The sequence below is a fragment of the Oryx dammah genome, unplaced genomic scaffold (genome assembly GCF_014754425.2).
Source record: "Oryx dammah isolate SB20612 unplaced genomic scaffold, SCBI_Odam_1.1 HiC_scaffold_19, whole genome shotgun sequence".
Lineage (NCBI taxonomy): Eukaryota > Metazoa > Chordata > Mammalia > Artiodactyla > Bovidae > Oryx > Oryx dammah.
In genome coordinates, this window is record NW_024070203.1 from 87,384,102 (window position 1) to 87,399,768 (window position 15,667).

Here is a 15,667-nt window from a genome sequence, read left to right on the forward strand (position 1 = left end):
GCTCAGTAATGAGATATTAAATTAAAACACTCTTTCAATGCATAACTTTGAGTAGGATAACATTATCCTCTTTTTCTGAGTAAAAAAATCTGGAGTGCAGTCAATGTTCAAAGACAATTCCAAAGACACATTTTTGCTATTGGGTAGAACAACAATGCAAATCCAAGTCTTCTGGATCAAAATTTAGTGTGCTTTTTTTTTAAATGTGTCTATTTGATTTCCCATGTCTGTGAATATACCAAAAGTTTGCCTTCTGTCTAGATGATCCACCAAAAAAAAAAAAGTTTAGATAATGGTCACAGTTCCAAACAGCCCTTTGTCTCATTCTCGTCCTGGACTCACATTTTTTGCTCATGTAGAAATGTTTCCCTATGTCTCTGCCATGTGTTCAATTTATTTTCATTAGTGCAGCTTTGCTCCAAGTCATTTTCATGGTTATATAAAGCATTTCTTCTGTTCTCCTTACACATGACTGTCTTACTTCACTGCTTAGCAAATGCCCTGGCATCAGTATTCTCACGAGCTGCCACAGCAAAGGAGGTGTCATACTTCAGTCTGGCTATTGTATCTGTCATAGGACATTTGAATTAAATGAATTATAGTGTTGAATATGACAATGATAATAGGTAAAGGTTATTGATGAATAATTTAATAGTGCAGGAATTTAGTTTCTACTGAGATTCTTGTTTCCTGAATGATTTTATCCTGCCAAATGTTCTCTGAATTAACTGCAGCTCTCTTCCCATCAACTGGGCATATATGAGTTTATCACATTACATGAGGGACTGGTGTAAGCTAAGTGTAGATGAGATTTATAATTTCTTAATATATTTTATGTAATTTATTTTAATTCCATTTTAAGATATTTATTGTTACTTTAGAGCAGATAATTTTTCATGACCAAAAGAGAGAGAAACATTTTGTATTTCTTAACAGTCACATGATTGTATTCATTACACATTTTTACTTGCCTGATTTTGCTTTTACTATGAGACAGGATACTGAATTAAATCAAATGCCTTTATATCATCTGTAGATATCATGATATAGTCTCTTTGAGCTACTAACAACAGCTTTTCTAACAAACCTTCTTTGTACTCATGAGATGAAGTCAACTTAACTGTAGTGTACCAATATGCTAATACACTATTGCTAACACTTTATTTTTTATGTATGCCTATATATGCACTTCTCTGGTGGCTCAGGTAGTAAAGAATCAGCCTGCAATGCAGGCGATCTGGATTCAATGCCTGGGTGTGGAAGATCCCCTGGAGAACAGAATGGCAACCCACTCCAGTATTCCTGCCTAGAGAATCCCCAGAGAGAAGGGAGCCTAGCAGTCTGCAGTTCAAGGAGTTGCGAAGAGTCAGACACCACTGAGCAACTGGCACTACTATTCTGCCTGTATGAGCTGTGCTTAGAACCCAGCTTTCCTGTGTTGCATGCGAATTCTTCACCATCTGAGTCAAGCCCAAGAATACTGAAGTGGGTAGCCTATCCCTTTCTCCAGGGTATCCTCCCAACCGAGGAATCTAACTGGGGTCTCCTGCATTGCAGGCAGATTCTTTACCAGCTGAGCTACCAGGGAAGCCCATAAATGCCTTATCAGTTCAGTTCAGTTCAGTCGCTCAGTTGTGTCCAACTCTTTGGGACCCCATGGACTGCAGCACGCCAGGCCTCCATGTCCATCACCAACTCCCAGAGTCTACTCAAACTCATGTCCATCAGGTCGGTGATGCCATCCAGTCATGTCATCCTCTGTTGTCCCCTTCTAACCCTGCCTCCAATCCCTCCCAGAATCAGGGTCTTTTCCAATGAGTCAACTCTTTGCATGAGGTGGTCAAAGTATTGCAGTTTCAGCTTTAGCATCAGTCCTTCCAATGAACACCCAGGACTGATCTCCTTTAGCATGGACTGGTTGGATCTCCTTGCAATCCAAGGGACTCTCAAGAGTCTTCTCCAGCACCACAGTTCAAAAGCATCAATTCTTTGGTGCTCAGCTTTCTTCACAGTCCAACTCTCACATCCATACATGAAAACTGGTTTTTCCACACTAGAAAAACCATAGCCTTGACTAGATTGACCTTTCTTGGCAAAGTAATGTCTCTGCTATTGAATATGCTATCCAGGTTGGTCATAACTTTTCTTCCAAGGCATAGGCATCTTTTAATTTCATGGCTGAAGTTACCATCTGCAGTGATTTTGGAGCCCCAAAAATTAAAGTCTGACACTGTTTCCCCATCTATTTCCCATGAAGTGGTGGGACTGGATTCCATGATCTTAGTGTTCTGAATGGTGAGCTTTAAGCCAACTTTTTCACTCTTCTCTTTCACTTTCATCAAGAGGCTTTCTAGTTCCTCTTCACTTTCTGCCATAAAGGTGGTGTCATCTGCATATCAGAGGTTATTGATATTTCTCCCAGCAATCTTGATTCCAGCTTGTGCTTCTTACAGCCAGGGTTTCTCATGATGTACTCTGCATAAAAGTTAAATAAACAGGGTGACAATATACAGCCTTGACACACTCCTTTTCCTATTTGGAACCAGTCTGTTGTTCCATGTCCACTTCTAACTGTTGCTTCCTGACCTGCATACAGATTTCTCAAGAGGCAGGTCAGGTGCTCTGGTATTCCCATCTCTTTCAGAATTTTCCACAGTTTCTTGTGATCCACACAGTCAAAGGCTTTGGCATAGTCAATAAAGGAAAAAATGGATGTTTTTTCTGGAACTCTCTTGCTTTTTCAATGATCCAGCAGATGTTGGCAATTTGATCTCTGGTTCCTCTGCCTTTTCTAAAACCACTTAAACATCTGTAAGTTCACAGTTCACATATTGCTGAAGCCTGGCTTGGAGAATTTTGAGCATTACTTTCTAGCATGTGAGATGAGTGCATTGTGCAGTAGTTTGAGCATTCTTTGGCATTGCCTTTCTTTGTGATTGGAATGAAAATTGACCTCTTCCAGACCTGTGGCCACTGCTGAGTTTTCCAAATTTGCTGGCATATTGAGTGCAGCACTTTCACAACATCATCTTTCAGGATTTGAAATAGCTCAACTGGAATTCCATCACCTCCACTAGCTTTGTTCATAGTGATGCTTTCTAAGGCCCACTTGACTTCACATTCCAGGATGTTTGGCTCTAGGTGAGTGGTCACACCATCGTGATTTTCTTGGTTGTGAAGATCATTTTTGTACAATCCTTCCGTGTTTTCTTGCCACCTCTTCTTAATATCTTCTGCTTCTGTTAGGTCCATACCATTTCTGTCCTTTATCAAGCCCATCTTTGCATGAAAGTTTCCCTTGGTATCTCTAATGTTTTTAAGAGATCTCTAGTCTTTCCCATTCTGCTTTTTTCCTCTATTTCTTTGCACTGATCCCTGAGGAAGGCTTTCTTATCTCTCCTTGTTATTCTTTGGAACTCTACATTCAGATGGGAATATCTTTCCTTTTCTCCATTGCTTTTCACTTCTCTTCTTTTCACAGCTATTTGTAAGGCCTCCCCAGACAGCCATTTTGCTTGTTTGCATTTCTTTTCCATGGGGATGGTCTTGATCCCTGTCTCCTGTACAATGTCACAAACCTCAGTCCATAGTTCATCAGGCACTCTATCTATCAGATCTAGGCCCTGAAATCTATTTCTCACTTCCACTGTATAATCATAAGGGATTTGATTTAGGTCATGCCTGAATGGTCTAGTGGTTTTCCCTACTTTCTTAAGTCTGAATTTGGCAATAAGGAGTTCATGATCTGAGCCACAGTTAGCGCCCAGTCTTATTTTTGCTGACTGTATAGAGTTTCTCCATCTTGACTGCAAAGAATATAATCAATCTGATTTCAGTGTTGACCATCTGGTGATGTCCATGTCTAGAGTCTTATAGTCATAACTAAAAACTGATGTTTCTTGTTTATACTATTCTTGTGAAATCTTGTTATACATGCATGGCAAATACACAACCTATATTCATTTTCTATACTCCAAAAATATTAAATTGCATAGAAAGCACCTTTTCTTAAAAAGAACATCTAGTCATATCACTGAGACTATGAATTTTTAATTTTTGCTTTTGTTCTATTTAGTCTTCAAAAATATTTTTGAAGAGTTATTTTTACAACTCTTTTATTCATACCATAATTACTTTTATTTATATCATCTTGAATAATTTTAGCAGTATGAATTTTTTACAAAATGAACCAAAAACATCTAGATTATTCTCCAGTTATATGAAATATTCTCTCACAAATTATAATTTATTTAGTTTTCTCTGTATCATTTACTATATTCTCATTCCTAATAGTATTTTATCTTATTAAGTTTATTGTATAGGGATAGTTGTTTAATGAAAAAATTCAAGGAGCTACACATATTTATTAGTCCCAGTTATCTTATAACCTAATTAAAAGCCTGCATAATTATGGTAGGAATTCAACCTTCCTTACCAATATCCATTTGCTTGGCTGATCCCTAACATGTAGTACTGGGAACCGATCAAGCACTCAGTATTTGAGTTCCACTTGTTCTGCCACGCACTCATATGCATCTGGACAAACACACACATCCACACACACAAAGGCTTGCTTTCAAAAGAAGATATCATTACCTTTTCTCTTCCTCTTTGAAAAGTTTAGGCAGTCTGACTTTTTTCTGCACGAATATTTTAGGATATTGCTTCATAAACACATTGTGCGCTGATAGAATATTTGTTCGGCTTAAAAGAGAGAGAGAGAAATTATTATAAGTGCCATGAGACGTCTGAAAGAAAGATTTTAAACTTAACATATACAACCTAATTCTATACTATTTAGTCTAAAAAAGCAAATGACAAAAATATGAAGCATAAACATTTTATGCTTTAAAAATATCCACTATAAAAACTGGCTGTAGTGTGTTTCACTGAGAAATATTTTAAGAATATCAAATTTAGGGTAATGCTAATTGTCAAAAAATTATTTTAGCTGAGTCTTCTTAAAATTTTTTTTTCTGTAATGTATTAAACCGCTTATAAAATATACCACATAATTAAAATTCGCCCAAGATGATTCATCTATAGTTTAGTATTGTACTAGTATTAGTCACTCAGTCCTGTCTGACTCTTTGCAACCCCATGGACTGTAACCCACCAGGCTCCTCTGTCCCTGGAATTCTCCAGGCAAGAAAACTGCAATGGGTTGCCACTCCCTTCTCCACATATATAGTTTACATACACATTATTCAAAGTATAGTTATCTGAATCTTTGCAATTATTTATGAAAATCTCATGTGCTATTGTTTCAGGATCAGAATAAAGATGTTTTTGAGCAATATTTCAGCATTTCTGAAATCTAGATCACGGGACTCATCTCAGGTGTTTTTTAAATATAGATTTCTGATCCTTTTCCTGATGAAGCAAGATCTGCAAAGTAGAGTCTGGGTAGTCTTCTCTATTTTGAATATCAACCTCCAGGTGATTCCTACTTGTAATCAGGTTTCAATCCAGTGAAAATATTTTAATATGTGAATAACAAGATCTAACGAAATATAGCAAATTGTCAGTGTTAGATAATGACACTTGTTTCTGAAACGTCTGCTTCATTCAATTTTTAACCGACAACATCATGAAAATTTGGTCAGTTTTTTAGAATGTTGAGTGCTCATCTCGACAGCTTGTATCAATAATTATCAAAAATAATCATACTTAAAATTGAACATTGACAAACATCTTAGTCAATATTAGCCTCATGACATTGAATATAAAAGTCTTCAAGATTTTCTTGGTTCATTGTCAATGTAAATGTCAACAGCACCACACTTTAAAATATTTGTAGCATCTTTTTTCTCTTGGCTTGAGTTCATAAAATACCATGTTAATTTTTTACACAAAACAGAGAGTATATACTTTGAGAATCTTATTTAACTGATTCAAATAATGCAATGTGTGATTTATATGACATTAGAAATTTTCCTTCCTACTCAGACACTGTAGAGATGCACTGACCAAGAATCTACTGGTTTTTAAATGAGAATCACTGGAACCACTGGGAAATTTCCTAAGACCTTTCTTTTTTTTCTAACTGGAACACACATTTTGCAATCATCTGTTTGTATGGATCGTTATTTCCTATATGACAAAAATTTTGCTAAGGTCATTACATTATTTTTCTCTAATTCTATATTTATATAACCTGAAAAGATTCAGTTCAGTTCAGTTCAATTCAGTCGCTTAGTCGTGTCCAATTTTTTGTGACCCCATGAATCACAGCACGCCTGGCCTCCCTATCTATCACCAACACCCGGAGTTCACCCAAACTCATGTGCATAGAGTCGGTGATGCCATCCAGCCATCTCATCCTCTGGCGTCCCCTTCTCCTCCTGCTCCCAACCCCTCCCAGCATCAGGGCCTTTTCCAGTGAGTCAACGCTTTGTATGAGAATGCCAAAGTATTAGAGTTTCAGCCTCAGCACCAGTCCTTCCAATGAATACCCAGGACTGGTCTCCATTAGAATGGACTGGTTGGATCTCCTTGCAGTCCAAGGGACTCTCAAGAGTCTTCTCCAACACCACAGTTCAAAAGCATCAATTCTTCAGTGCTCAGCTTTCTTCACAGTCTAACTCTCACATCCATACATGACCACTGGAAAAACCATAGCTTTGACTAGATGGACCTTTATTGGCAAAGTAGTATCTCTGCTTCTGAATATGCTATCTAGGTTGGTCATAACTTTCCTTCCAAGGAGTAAGTGTCTTTTAATTTCATGGCTGCAGTCACCATCTGCAGTGATTTTAGAGCCCCAAAAATAGTCTGACACTGTTTCCCCATGTATTTCCCATGAAGTGATGGGACCGGATGCCATGGTTTCATTTTCTGAATGTTGAGCTTTAAGCCAACTTTTTCACTCTCCACTTTCACTTTCATCAAGAGGCTTTTTAGTTCCTCTTCACTTTCTGCCATAAGGGTGGTGTCATCTGCATATCTGAGGTTATTGATATTTCTCCCGGCAATCTTGATTCCAGCTTGTGCTTCTTCCAGCCCAGCATTTCTCAAGATGTACTCTGCATAAAAGTTAAATAAGCAGAGTGACAGTATACAGCCTTGATGTACTCCTTTTCCTATTTGGAACCAGTCTGCCGTTCCATGTCCAGTTCTAACTGTTGCTTCCTGACCTGCACATAGGTTTCTCAAGCTGGTTCAAGCTGCAAAGATTGGTATTCTTTAATTCCCACTTACACATAAACTACAAAAGTAATATTAATTTGCCTAACTCGTTTAACTAGGAAATAGAGGATAAAGGGTACATATGAAAACTAAATTGACTTCTAAACCCATTCTCTTAAACTTTTGGATATGCTACCCTCCTAAATAATAAACATGTCAGTTCTTACTATGTGTCAAGGTGTTATTCTAGGCAGTTTGCATATATCCGATCATTTAATTCTTATACAATTTTATTAGCTAATACTCCTACTGTCATCTACATTTTCTAGACTACAAAACTGAGGGCCAAAGGAGTACAAAAGCATAATCTTTTTATTATTCTACATGGAGCCAGTGTCCCAAGACTTGGAACCTTATTCCAATTGGTAATCTAGATAAATCATCTTTGGAGTGGCTAAGAAATTTATATCAAAGTGCTAAAACATTCAGTTTTGTTCTTTTCTATGTATGACTAAGATGTTTGCTTCATGTAACCCTTGAGAATTTTCAAAGTGTGGTGGCTGGTGTGCATGTAACTGTGTCTTCAAAGTAATGTGCCCAAGAAGTGAAAGATGTGGAAGGGTAAAATGGAAGAGTTAAATGCTAGAGTCAGTTTTCAGAATGAGGCCCTAAGTGCCGAACGATGCTCTGGTGGATGTTCCATATCACAAAATGCAGACTACTCCTGTTTTTGAGTTTCTTGTTGAAACAAAATCATACAATCCTATATGTCTAGTCAGAATGCATTTTTGTTTAAAACCATGTGAAATTTGTACATGAATGCATGTGAATGTGGATAAGAGAAGTAGATTTGAAGAAACATGAAATAAATATAATTAGAAAGCCAAGGAGAAAGAGAGAGTTACAACTATGGTAGGGTTGGAGAGTAGATCATGGATCCAAATAACTACTTGACAATTTGAGCCCTGTCCAGAGATACTTTTATTTTCCCATGGTGTGAGTAGACACTGCCTATGAATAAAATTTGTCATTTCCTTGAAGTTAATCTGCAAGGAAATTCACCTACAAGGAAAAAACTCCAACTTCTTCAAGCAGATAAAGAAAAGATACATGAGAAAACCTATAGCTTTAAGAGATCAATCAAGATTGTGGAGTAAAAGGATGTGCAGCTTATCTCCCCACTCAAACACACCAAAAATATATGTATATGAAACACATGAAAACATGCTCAACATCGCTCCTTATTAGAGAAATGCAAATCAAAACCACAGTGAGATATCACCTCACATCGGTCAGAATGGCCATCATTAAAAAGTCTACAAACAATAAATCCTGGAGAGAGTGTGGAAAAGGGAACGCTCTTGCGTTGTTGGTGGGAATGTAAATTGAAACAGCCACTATGGAAGACAGTACGGAGATTCCTTAAAAAACTAGGAATCAAACCACCATATGATCCAGGAATCCCACTGCTAGGCATACACCCTGAGGAAACCAGGGTTGAAAAAGACACATGTATCCCATTGTTCACTGCAGCACTATTTACAACAGCTAGAACATGGAGGCAACCTAGATGCCCATCGATAGATGAATGGATAAAGAGATTGTGGTACATATACACAATGGAATGTTACTCAGCCATAAAAAGGAATGCATTAGACTCAGTTCTGATGAGGTGATTGAACCTAGAACTTATTATACAGAGTGAAGTGAGTCAGATAGAGAAAGATAAATATCGTATTCCATTGCACATACACGGAATCTAGAAAAATGGTTCCAAAGAATTTATTTAGAGGGGAGCAATGGAGAAACAGACATAGAGGACAAACAGACTTAGGGACATGGGAGAGGGGAGGAGAGGATGAGATGTTTGGAAAGAGAAATGTGGAAACTTCCATTACCATATGTAAAATAGATGGCTAAAGGAAAGTTGCTGTATGTCTCAGGAAACTCAAACAGGGTCTCTGCATCAACCTAGAGGAGTGGGATGGGGAGGGAGATGGGAGGGAGGTTCAAAAGGGAGGGGAAACATGTATAACTACGGCTGACTCATGTTGGGGTTTGACAGAAAACAGCAAAAGTCTGTAAAGCAATTATCCTTCAATTTAAAAATAGGAAACACACACAAAACATATGCATATGAAGAACAATCCTCACTGAAAACTAACTAGAAACTGGTAGAAGGAATCCTGTTCCACTAAGGCTGTAAGAAATATGCACACATAATCAGGTGGAAAGGGGAAGGAAAATGATTAGGTCAGACTGTGCCCCAGGAAAGGAGTCAGAGGAAAAGGGAGACAACAAGGGGGACACCCACTCTGGGTGTGGGTATCTCAGCCCAGAGGTCCTGCATGGGAAATAGGAGCCTCCTCGGCTCACTGGAGGACTGCTGAAGCTAAAAGGTGGGCTGCGGAAAACCGGGACTCCATTCATGCAGAAAAGCCAGTTGGCTAACTCTAACCCGAACCTAAGCCTATGGCTATACCCTGGCATACATCTCATCCCTAGTCAAGCAAACACGCATTCTCCCTCCCTCAATGACACAGTGTGGCACAGGACCTGGGGAGGCCGTGAGTAGGGAAAGATGTGGATACGGGAGGCAGAGGCCACAGGGTACCGGGAAGAGTCTGGGTGGGGTGGCAGTGGCCGCTGTTTGCACTTACTAAAGCAGTGCCTTAGAAGCAGCCCAGATCTCTGACAGCAGCTCACGCCTTACCCACCAATGTATACTGAGAGCTTACAGGGCTCTCCTCTACTTGTGGGATGGCTCCATAACAGAGTGGGAGTGGAGGCTGGGGGGCCAGTGATTACCTGTGCAGGACAAAGTGGCCTTGAACTGAAGGCTACATCTAAGTGCAGCAAGAGAAGCAATTGCAAGTGTCTGCATAGGAGCACATCAGAGACATCTTGTAGCTGTGCTTGAGGCCAGCACAAGTCCTCCTTGCTTCACCACAACCTCCTCTGGGACAAGAGGTCCGGTGAAAGGGAGAGAGTAAAACAACATACTTGAAGGTAACAGCCATCTGGGGCCTGAGCCACAGGCTCCTGCTCCAGCAACTTGAGATCAAATCGCACTCCCATTGGTTGATGCTGGTGACTGAGAAGCAGGGAAATCCTGCCTCATAATCCCCTCCACCTCAAACGCCTCCATCCGCATCACATCCCCTACCAAAGTCAGAGCTGACAGAACACCCTGAAGAATACCGCAACTTGCCTCCATGTAAATCCAACTCCTTTACCACAGGTACATGCAGTCTGTACATGTGTGCCCCCATTTAAGAGCAGTCCTTCAAGACCACAAGAGGTAACTGTTTCCCATAAAATCACAGGGGCAGAGAAAGTTAAGAAAAATTAAAAGGCAGAGGAACTGACCTCATTTGAAAGAATAAGAGAAAACACTTGAAAAAATAAATGAAACAGACATAATTTACCAGAAAAGAATTCAGAGCATTGATATTAAAAATTGATACACTCAGTCAGAATGTTAATATGGAACTAGAAAATATTAAAAAGGCCCAATTCACTCGCTGAAATAAAACACTAGAAGCAATGAATAGCAGACTAGGTTATACAGAAGAACACATAAGAGATTTGTAAGACAGAACAAAGGAAATCACACAATAAGAGTAGCAAAGAGAAAAATTATAAAAAAAAAGTAAGAGGTCCCTGTGATAACATTAAGCATGCTGACATTTTCATAATAGCAGTTCCAGAAGAAAATGAGAGAGAGAGAAGGGGATCAGTAAAGTATTTGAAAAAATAATGGCTGAAATTTCCAAAACCTGAAGAAGGAAATAGATATCCAGATACCAGAAGTATAGAAGGTGATGAACGCAAGATGAATGCAAGCAGACCAACACCAAGATACATCATAATTAAAGATCAGAGGGGAAATAAATAAAGTGGAGACCCCACTCTCAAAAAAAAATAATTAAAAGATTAATGAAACCAAGAGTTCTTTTTAAGATAAACAAAATTATTAAGATTTAGCAAGGTTCTTCAAGAATAAAAGACAAAGATCAAAATAAACAAGATTAGAAATAAAGAGGAGAAATCACAAATAATATAATACAGATATGAAAATCATAGAATATTATGAAAAGCTACATGCCAACAAATTGGACAATCTGGAAAAATTTGACAAATTTCTAGAAGCATGCCATCTTCTGAGACTAAATCAGGAAGAAATAAACAATCTGAACAGACCAATCATTAGCTGTGAAACTGAATCTGTCATCGAAAAAGTTCCAGAAAACAAAAATACAGAACTGGATGGCTTCACAGCAGAACTCTACCAAACATATAAAGAAAAGCTAATGCCTGTCCCTCTCAAACTGTTCCCAAAAAAGAAAGACACAGGAACACTCCCCATTCTATGTGGCCACTATTACCCTGATACCAAAACTAGACAAAGATGCTCCCCCCTAAAATTATAGGCCATTATCTCCAATGAATATGGATATAAAAACTCTCAACAAAATATTAGCAAACTGAATCTAACAATATATAAAAAGGATCATACACCATGATCAAGCTGGACTTACTCCAGAGATGCAAGTTTAGTTCAATATTCACGAATTAATCAGTGTGATAAAACACACTGACAAAACAGAGAATAAAACTCACATAACCATATCAAATGATGTAGAAAAGCATTCAACAAAATTCAATGTACATTCATTATAAAAGCTCTCATTAAAATAGGTATAGAGAGACCATATTTCAAAATAATAAAGGCCATTCAGAACAAATCTACAGGTAACATTATACTCAAAAGTAAAAAGCTAAGACCCTCTCTGATAAAATCACGAGCAAGAAAAGGATGCCAACCAACTATCATCACTTTTATTTGACATATTAATAGAATTGGAAGCTCTAACCACAACAATTAGATAAGAAAAAGAAACAAATGGAATCCAAATTGGAAAGGAAGAAGTTGAAATGTCCCCATTTTTCAGATATCATGATACTTTACATACAAAACCCTAAAGTCTCCACCAAAAAAATTATAGAACTAAAAAAATATGATTTCAGATAAGAAGCAGGAGGCAAGTTTAAATAAAATAATATGTTACTTTTCTATATACTAGTAATAAACTATCAGAAAAATACAGTAAAAAAAAAACCCTATAATATCTCATCAAAATAAAATATCTAGGAATAAACATAATTAAGGAGGTGAAAGAACTGTACTCTAAAAATTATAAAACATGATAAAAAATTGAAAATAATACAAAGACTTGTAAATATGTCCCATTCTCTTACAGTGGAAGAATTAACATTGCTAAAATGGCCACACAACCCAAGTTAGTTTAGTCGCTCCGTCATGTCCGACTCTTTGCGACCCCATGGCCTGCAACATGCCAGGCCTCCCTGTCCATTACCAGCTCCTGGAGTTTACTCAAACTCATGTCCATTGAGTCGGTGATGCCATTCAACCATCTCTTTTTTTTATAGTTCTGCTATGTATTCTGTGTATATTACCCAGAGTAGTCCACAAATTTAATGACACACCTATTAAAATACCCATGACATTTTTCACAGAACTAAAATAATTCTAAAATGCATATGAATCCACAACACTTGCAAAAGCCAAAGCAATCTTAAAACAAGCAAACAAAAAAAGTTGGGATTATCACCCACCCAGACTTCTGACCATCCTACAAATCTACAGTAATCAAAACAGCATGATATGGGCACAGATATTGAGATTCATGGAACAGAACTGAGAGACCAGAAATAAACCCAAACACCTCTGACCAATTAATCTTCACCAAATGAGGCAAGAATATGCAATAGAGAAAAGACAGCTTCTTCGAAAAGTGACACTGCAAAACCTAGACTGCCACATGTGAAAAAAATGAAATTAGAACATATCCTTAAACACACACACAAATAAACTCAAATGGATTAAATGCCTAAATGTAGGACTTGAAACCATAAAACTTCTCAAGACAATATAGGCAGAATACTGCAAATCATAGCAATAGTTTTTGTGTCTCTCTCCTAAGAAGAGGTGGCAAGAATACACAGAAGAACTATACAAAAAAGATCTTCACGACCCAGATAATCACGATGGTGTGATCACTCGCCTAGAGCCAGACATCCTGGAATGTGAAGTCAAGTGGGCCTTAGGAAGCATCACTATGAACAAAGCTAGTGGAGGTGATAGAATTCCAGCTGAGCTATTTCAAATCCTGAAAGATGATGCTGTGAAAGTGCTGCACTCAGTATGTCAGCAAATTTGGAAAACTCAGCAGTGGCCACAGGACTGGAAAAGGTCAGTTTCCATTCCAATCCCAAAGAAAGGCAATGCCAAAGAATGCTCAAACTACCACACAATTGCAGTCATCTCACACGCTAGTAAAGTAATGCTGAAAATTATCCAAGCCAGATTTCAACAGTATGTGAACTGTGACTTTCCAGACGTTCAAGCAGGATTTAGAAATGGCAGAGGAACCAGAGATCAAATTGCCAACATCCATTGGATCATCAAAAACGCAAGAGAGTTCCAGAAAAACATCTATTTCTGCTTTATTGACTATGCCAAAGCCTTTGACTGTGTGGATCACAAGAAACTGTGGAAAATTCTTCAAGAGGTGGGAATACCAGGCCACCTTACCTGCCTTTTGAGAAACCTATATGCAGGTCAGTAAGCAACAGTTAGAACTGGACATGGAACAGACTGGTTCCAAACAGGAAAAGGAGTATGTCATGGCTGTATATTGTCACCCTGCTTATTTAACTTATATGCAGAGTACATCATGAGAAACGTGGGGCTGGAAGAAGCACAAGCTGGAATCAAGATTGCCGGGAGAAACATCAACAACCTCAGATATGCAGATGACACCACCCTTATGGCAGAAAGTGAAGAGGAACTAAAAACCTCTTGATGAAAGTGAAAGAGGAGAGTGAAAAACTTGGCTTAAAGCTCAACATTCAGAAAACAAAGACCACGGCATCTGGTCCCATGACTTCATGGGAAATAGAAGGGGAAACAGTGGAAACAGTGTCAGACTTTATTTTTTGGGCTCCAAAATCACTGCAGATGGTGATTGCAGCCATGAAATTAAAGACACTTACTCCTTGGAAGGAAAGTTATGACCAACCTAGGTTCAAAAGCAGAGACATTACTTTGCCAACTAACGTCCGTCTAGTCAAGGCTATGGTTTTTCCAGTGGTCATGTATGGATGTGAGAGTTGGACTGTGAAGAAAGCCGAGCACCGAAGAATTGATGCTTTTGAACTGTGGTTGGAGAAGACTCTTGAGAGTCCCTCGGACTGCAGGGAGATCCAACCAGTCCATTCTAAAAGAGATCAGTCCTGGGTGTTCTTTGGAAGGAATGAGGCTAAAGCTGAAACTCCAGTACTTTGGCCACCTCATGTGAAGAGTTGACTCATTGGAAAAGACCCTGATGCTGGGAGGGATTGGGGGTAGGAGGAGAAGGGGACGACACAGGATCAGATGGCTGGATGGCATTACCAACTTGATGGACGTGAGTTTGAGTGAACTCCAGGAGTTGGTGATAGACAGGGAGGCCTGGCATGCTGCAGTTCATGGGGTCGCAGAGCCAGACATGACTGAGTGACTGAACTGAACCGAACTGTGAAGAACTGACTCATTTGAAAAGACCATAATGCTGGGAAAGTTTGAAGGTGGGAGGAGAAGGGGACAACAGAGCATAAGATAGTTGGATGGCATCACCGACTCAATGGACATGAGTTTGATCTCCAGGAGTTGGTGATGGACAGGAAGGCCTGGCATGTTACAGTCCATGGGGTAGCAAAGAGTCAGACATGATTGAGCAACTGAACTGAATTGAACTCCTAAGCCAACAGAAATAAAAGCAAAAATAAACAAATGGGACCTAATTAAGCTTAAAATCCTTAGCAGAGCAAAAGATACTGTCAAGAATACAAAAAGACAGCAAACAGAATGAAGAATCTATTTACAAATGCCATGAGCAACCCGGGTATAAAATCCAAAATATGTAAACAGCTTGTAAGATTCAGTATCAAGAAACAAAAAAACAACCCAAATGATATTGGGCAATAGTCCTGAATAGTTATTTTTCCACAGAAGACGTTCAGATGGCTAACAGACATATGAAAATATGATCAAAATCTAATTTCTAGAGAAATGCAAATTCAAACCACAATGAAGTATCACCTTGCACCTGTTGAAATAGCTGTTATCACAAAACTTTTAAAAATAAATGTTACTGAGGATATTGAGAAAAGGGAACACTTGTACACTGTTGGTGGGAAAATAAATTGATAAGGCAACTATATAAAAACTATAGAATTTCCTCCAAAAGTTAGAACTATAACTGCCATATTATCCAGCAATTCCACTGCTGGGAATATATCTGGAAAAAAATTGTAAGCACTAATTTGGAAAGATACATGCCTCCCAAAGTTAATAGCACTATTTACAATAAATAATATATGGAAGCAACCCGTGTCCATCAATAAATGAATGGATAAAAAAGATATGGTGTGTATATATATATATATATATATATATATATATATATATATA

At 38.3% G+C, this 15,667-nt stretch overlaps 1 protein-coding gene across 1 annotated transcript in view; it reads right to left on the bottom strand.

The window, feature by feature from the left end:
- CNBD1 (cyclic nucleotide binding domain containing 1) overlaps positions 1–15,667 on the bottom strand; it is a 429,355-nt gene that overhangs the window by 366,593 nt on the left and 47,095 nt on the right. Inside the window, exon 3 of the mRNA XM_040261702.1 lies at positions 4,597–4,704. Within this exon, the coding sequence (XP_040117636.1) occupies positions 4,597–4,704 (108 nt within the window). The remainder of the gene's footprint in view (positions 1–4,596; positions 4,705–15,667) is intronic.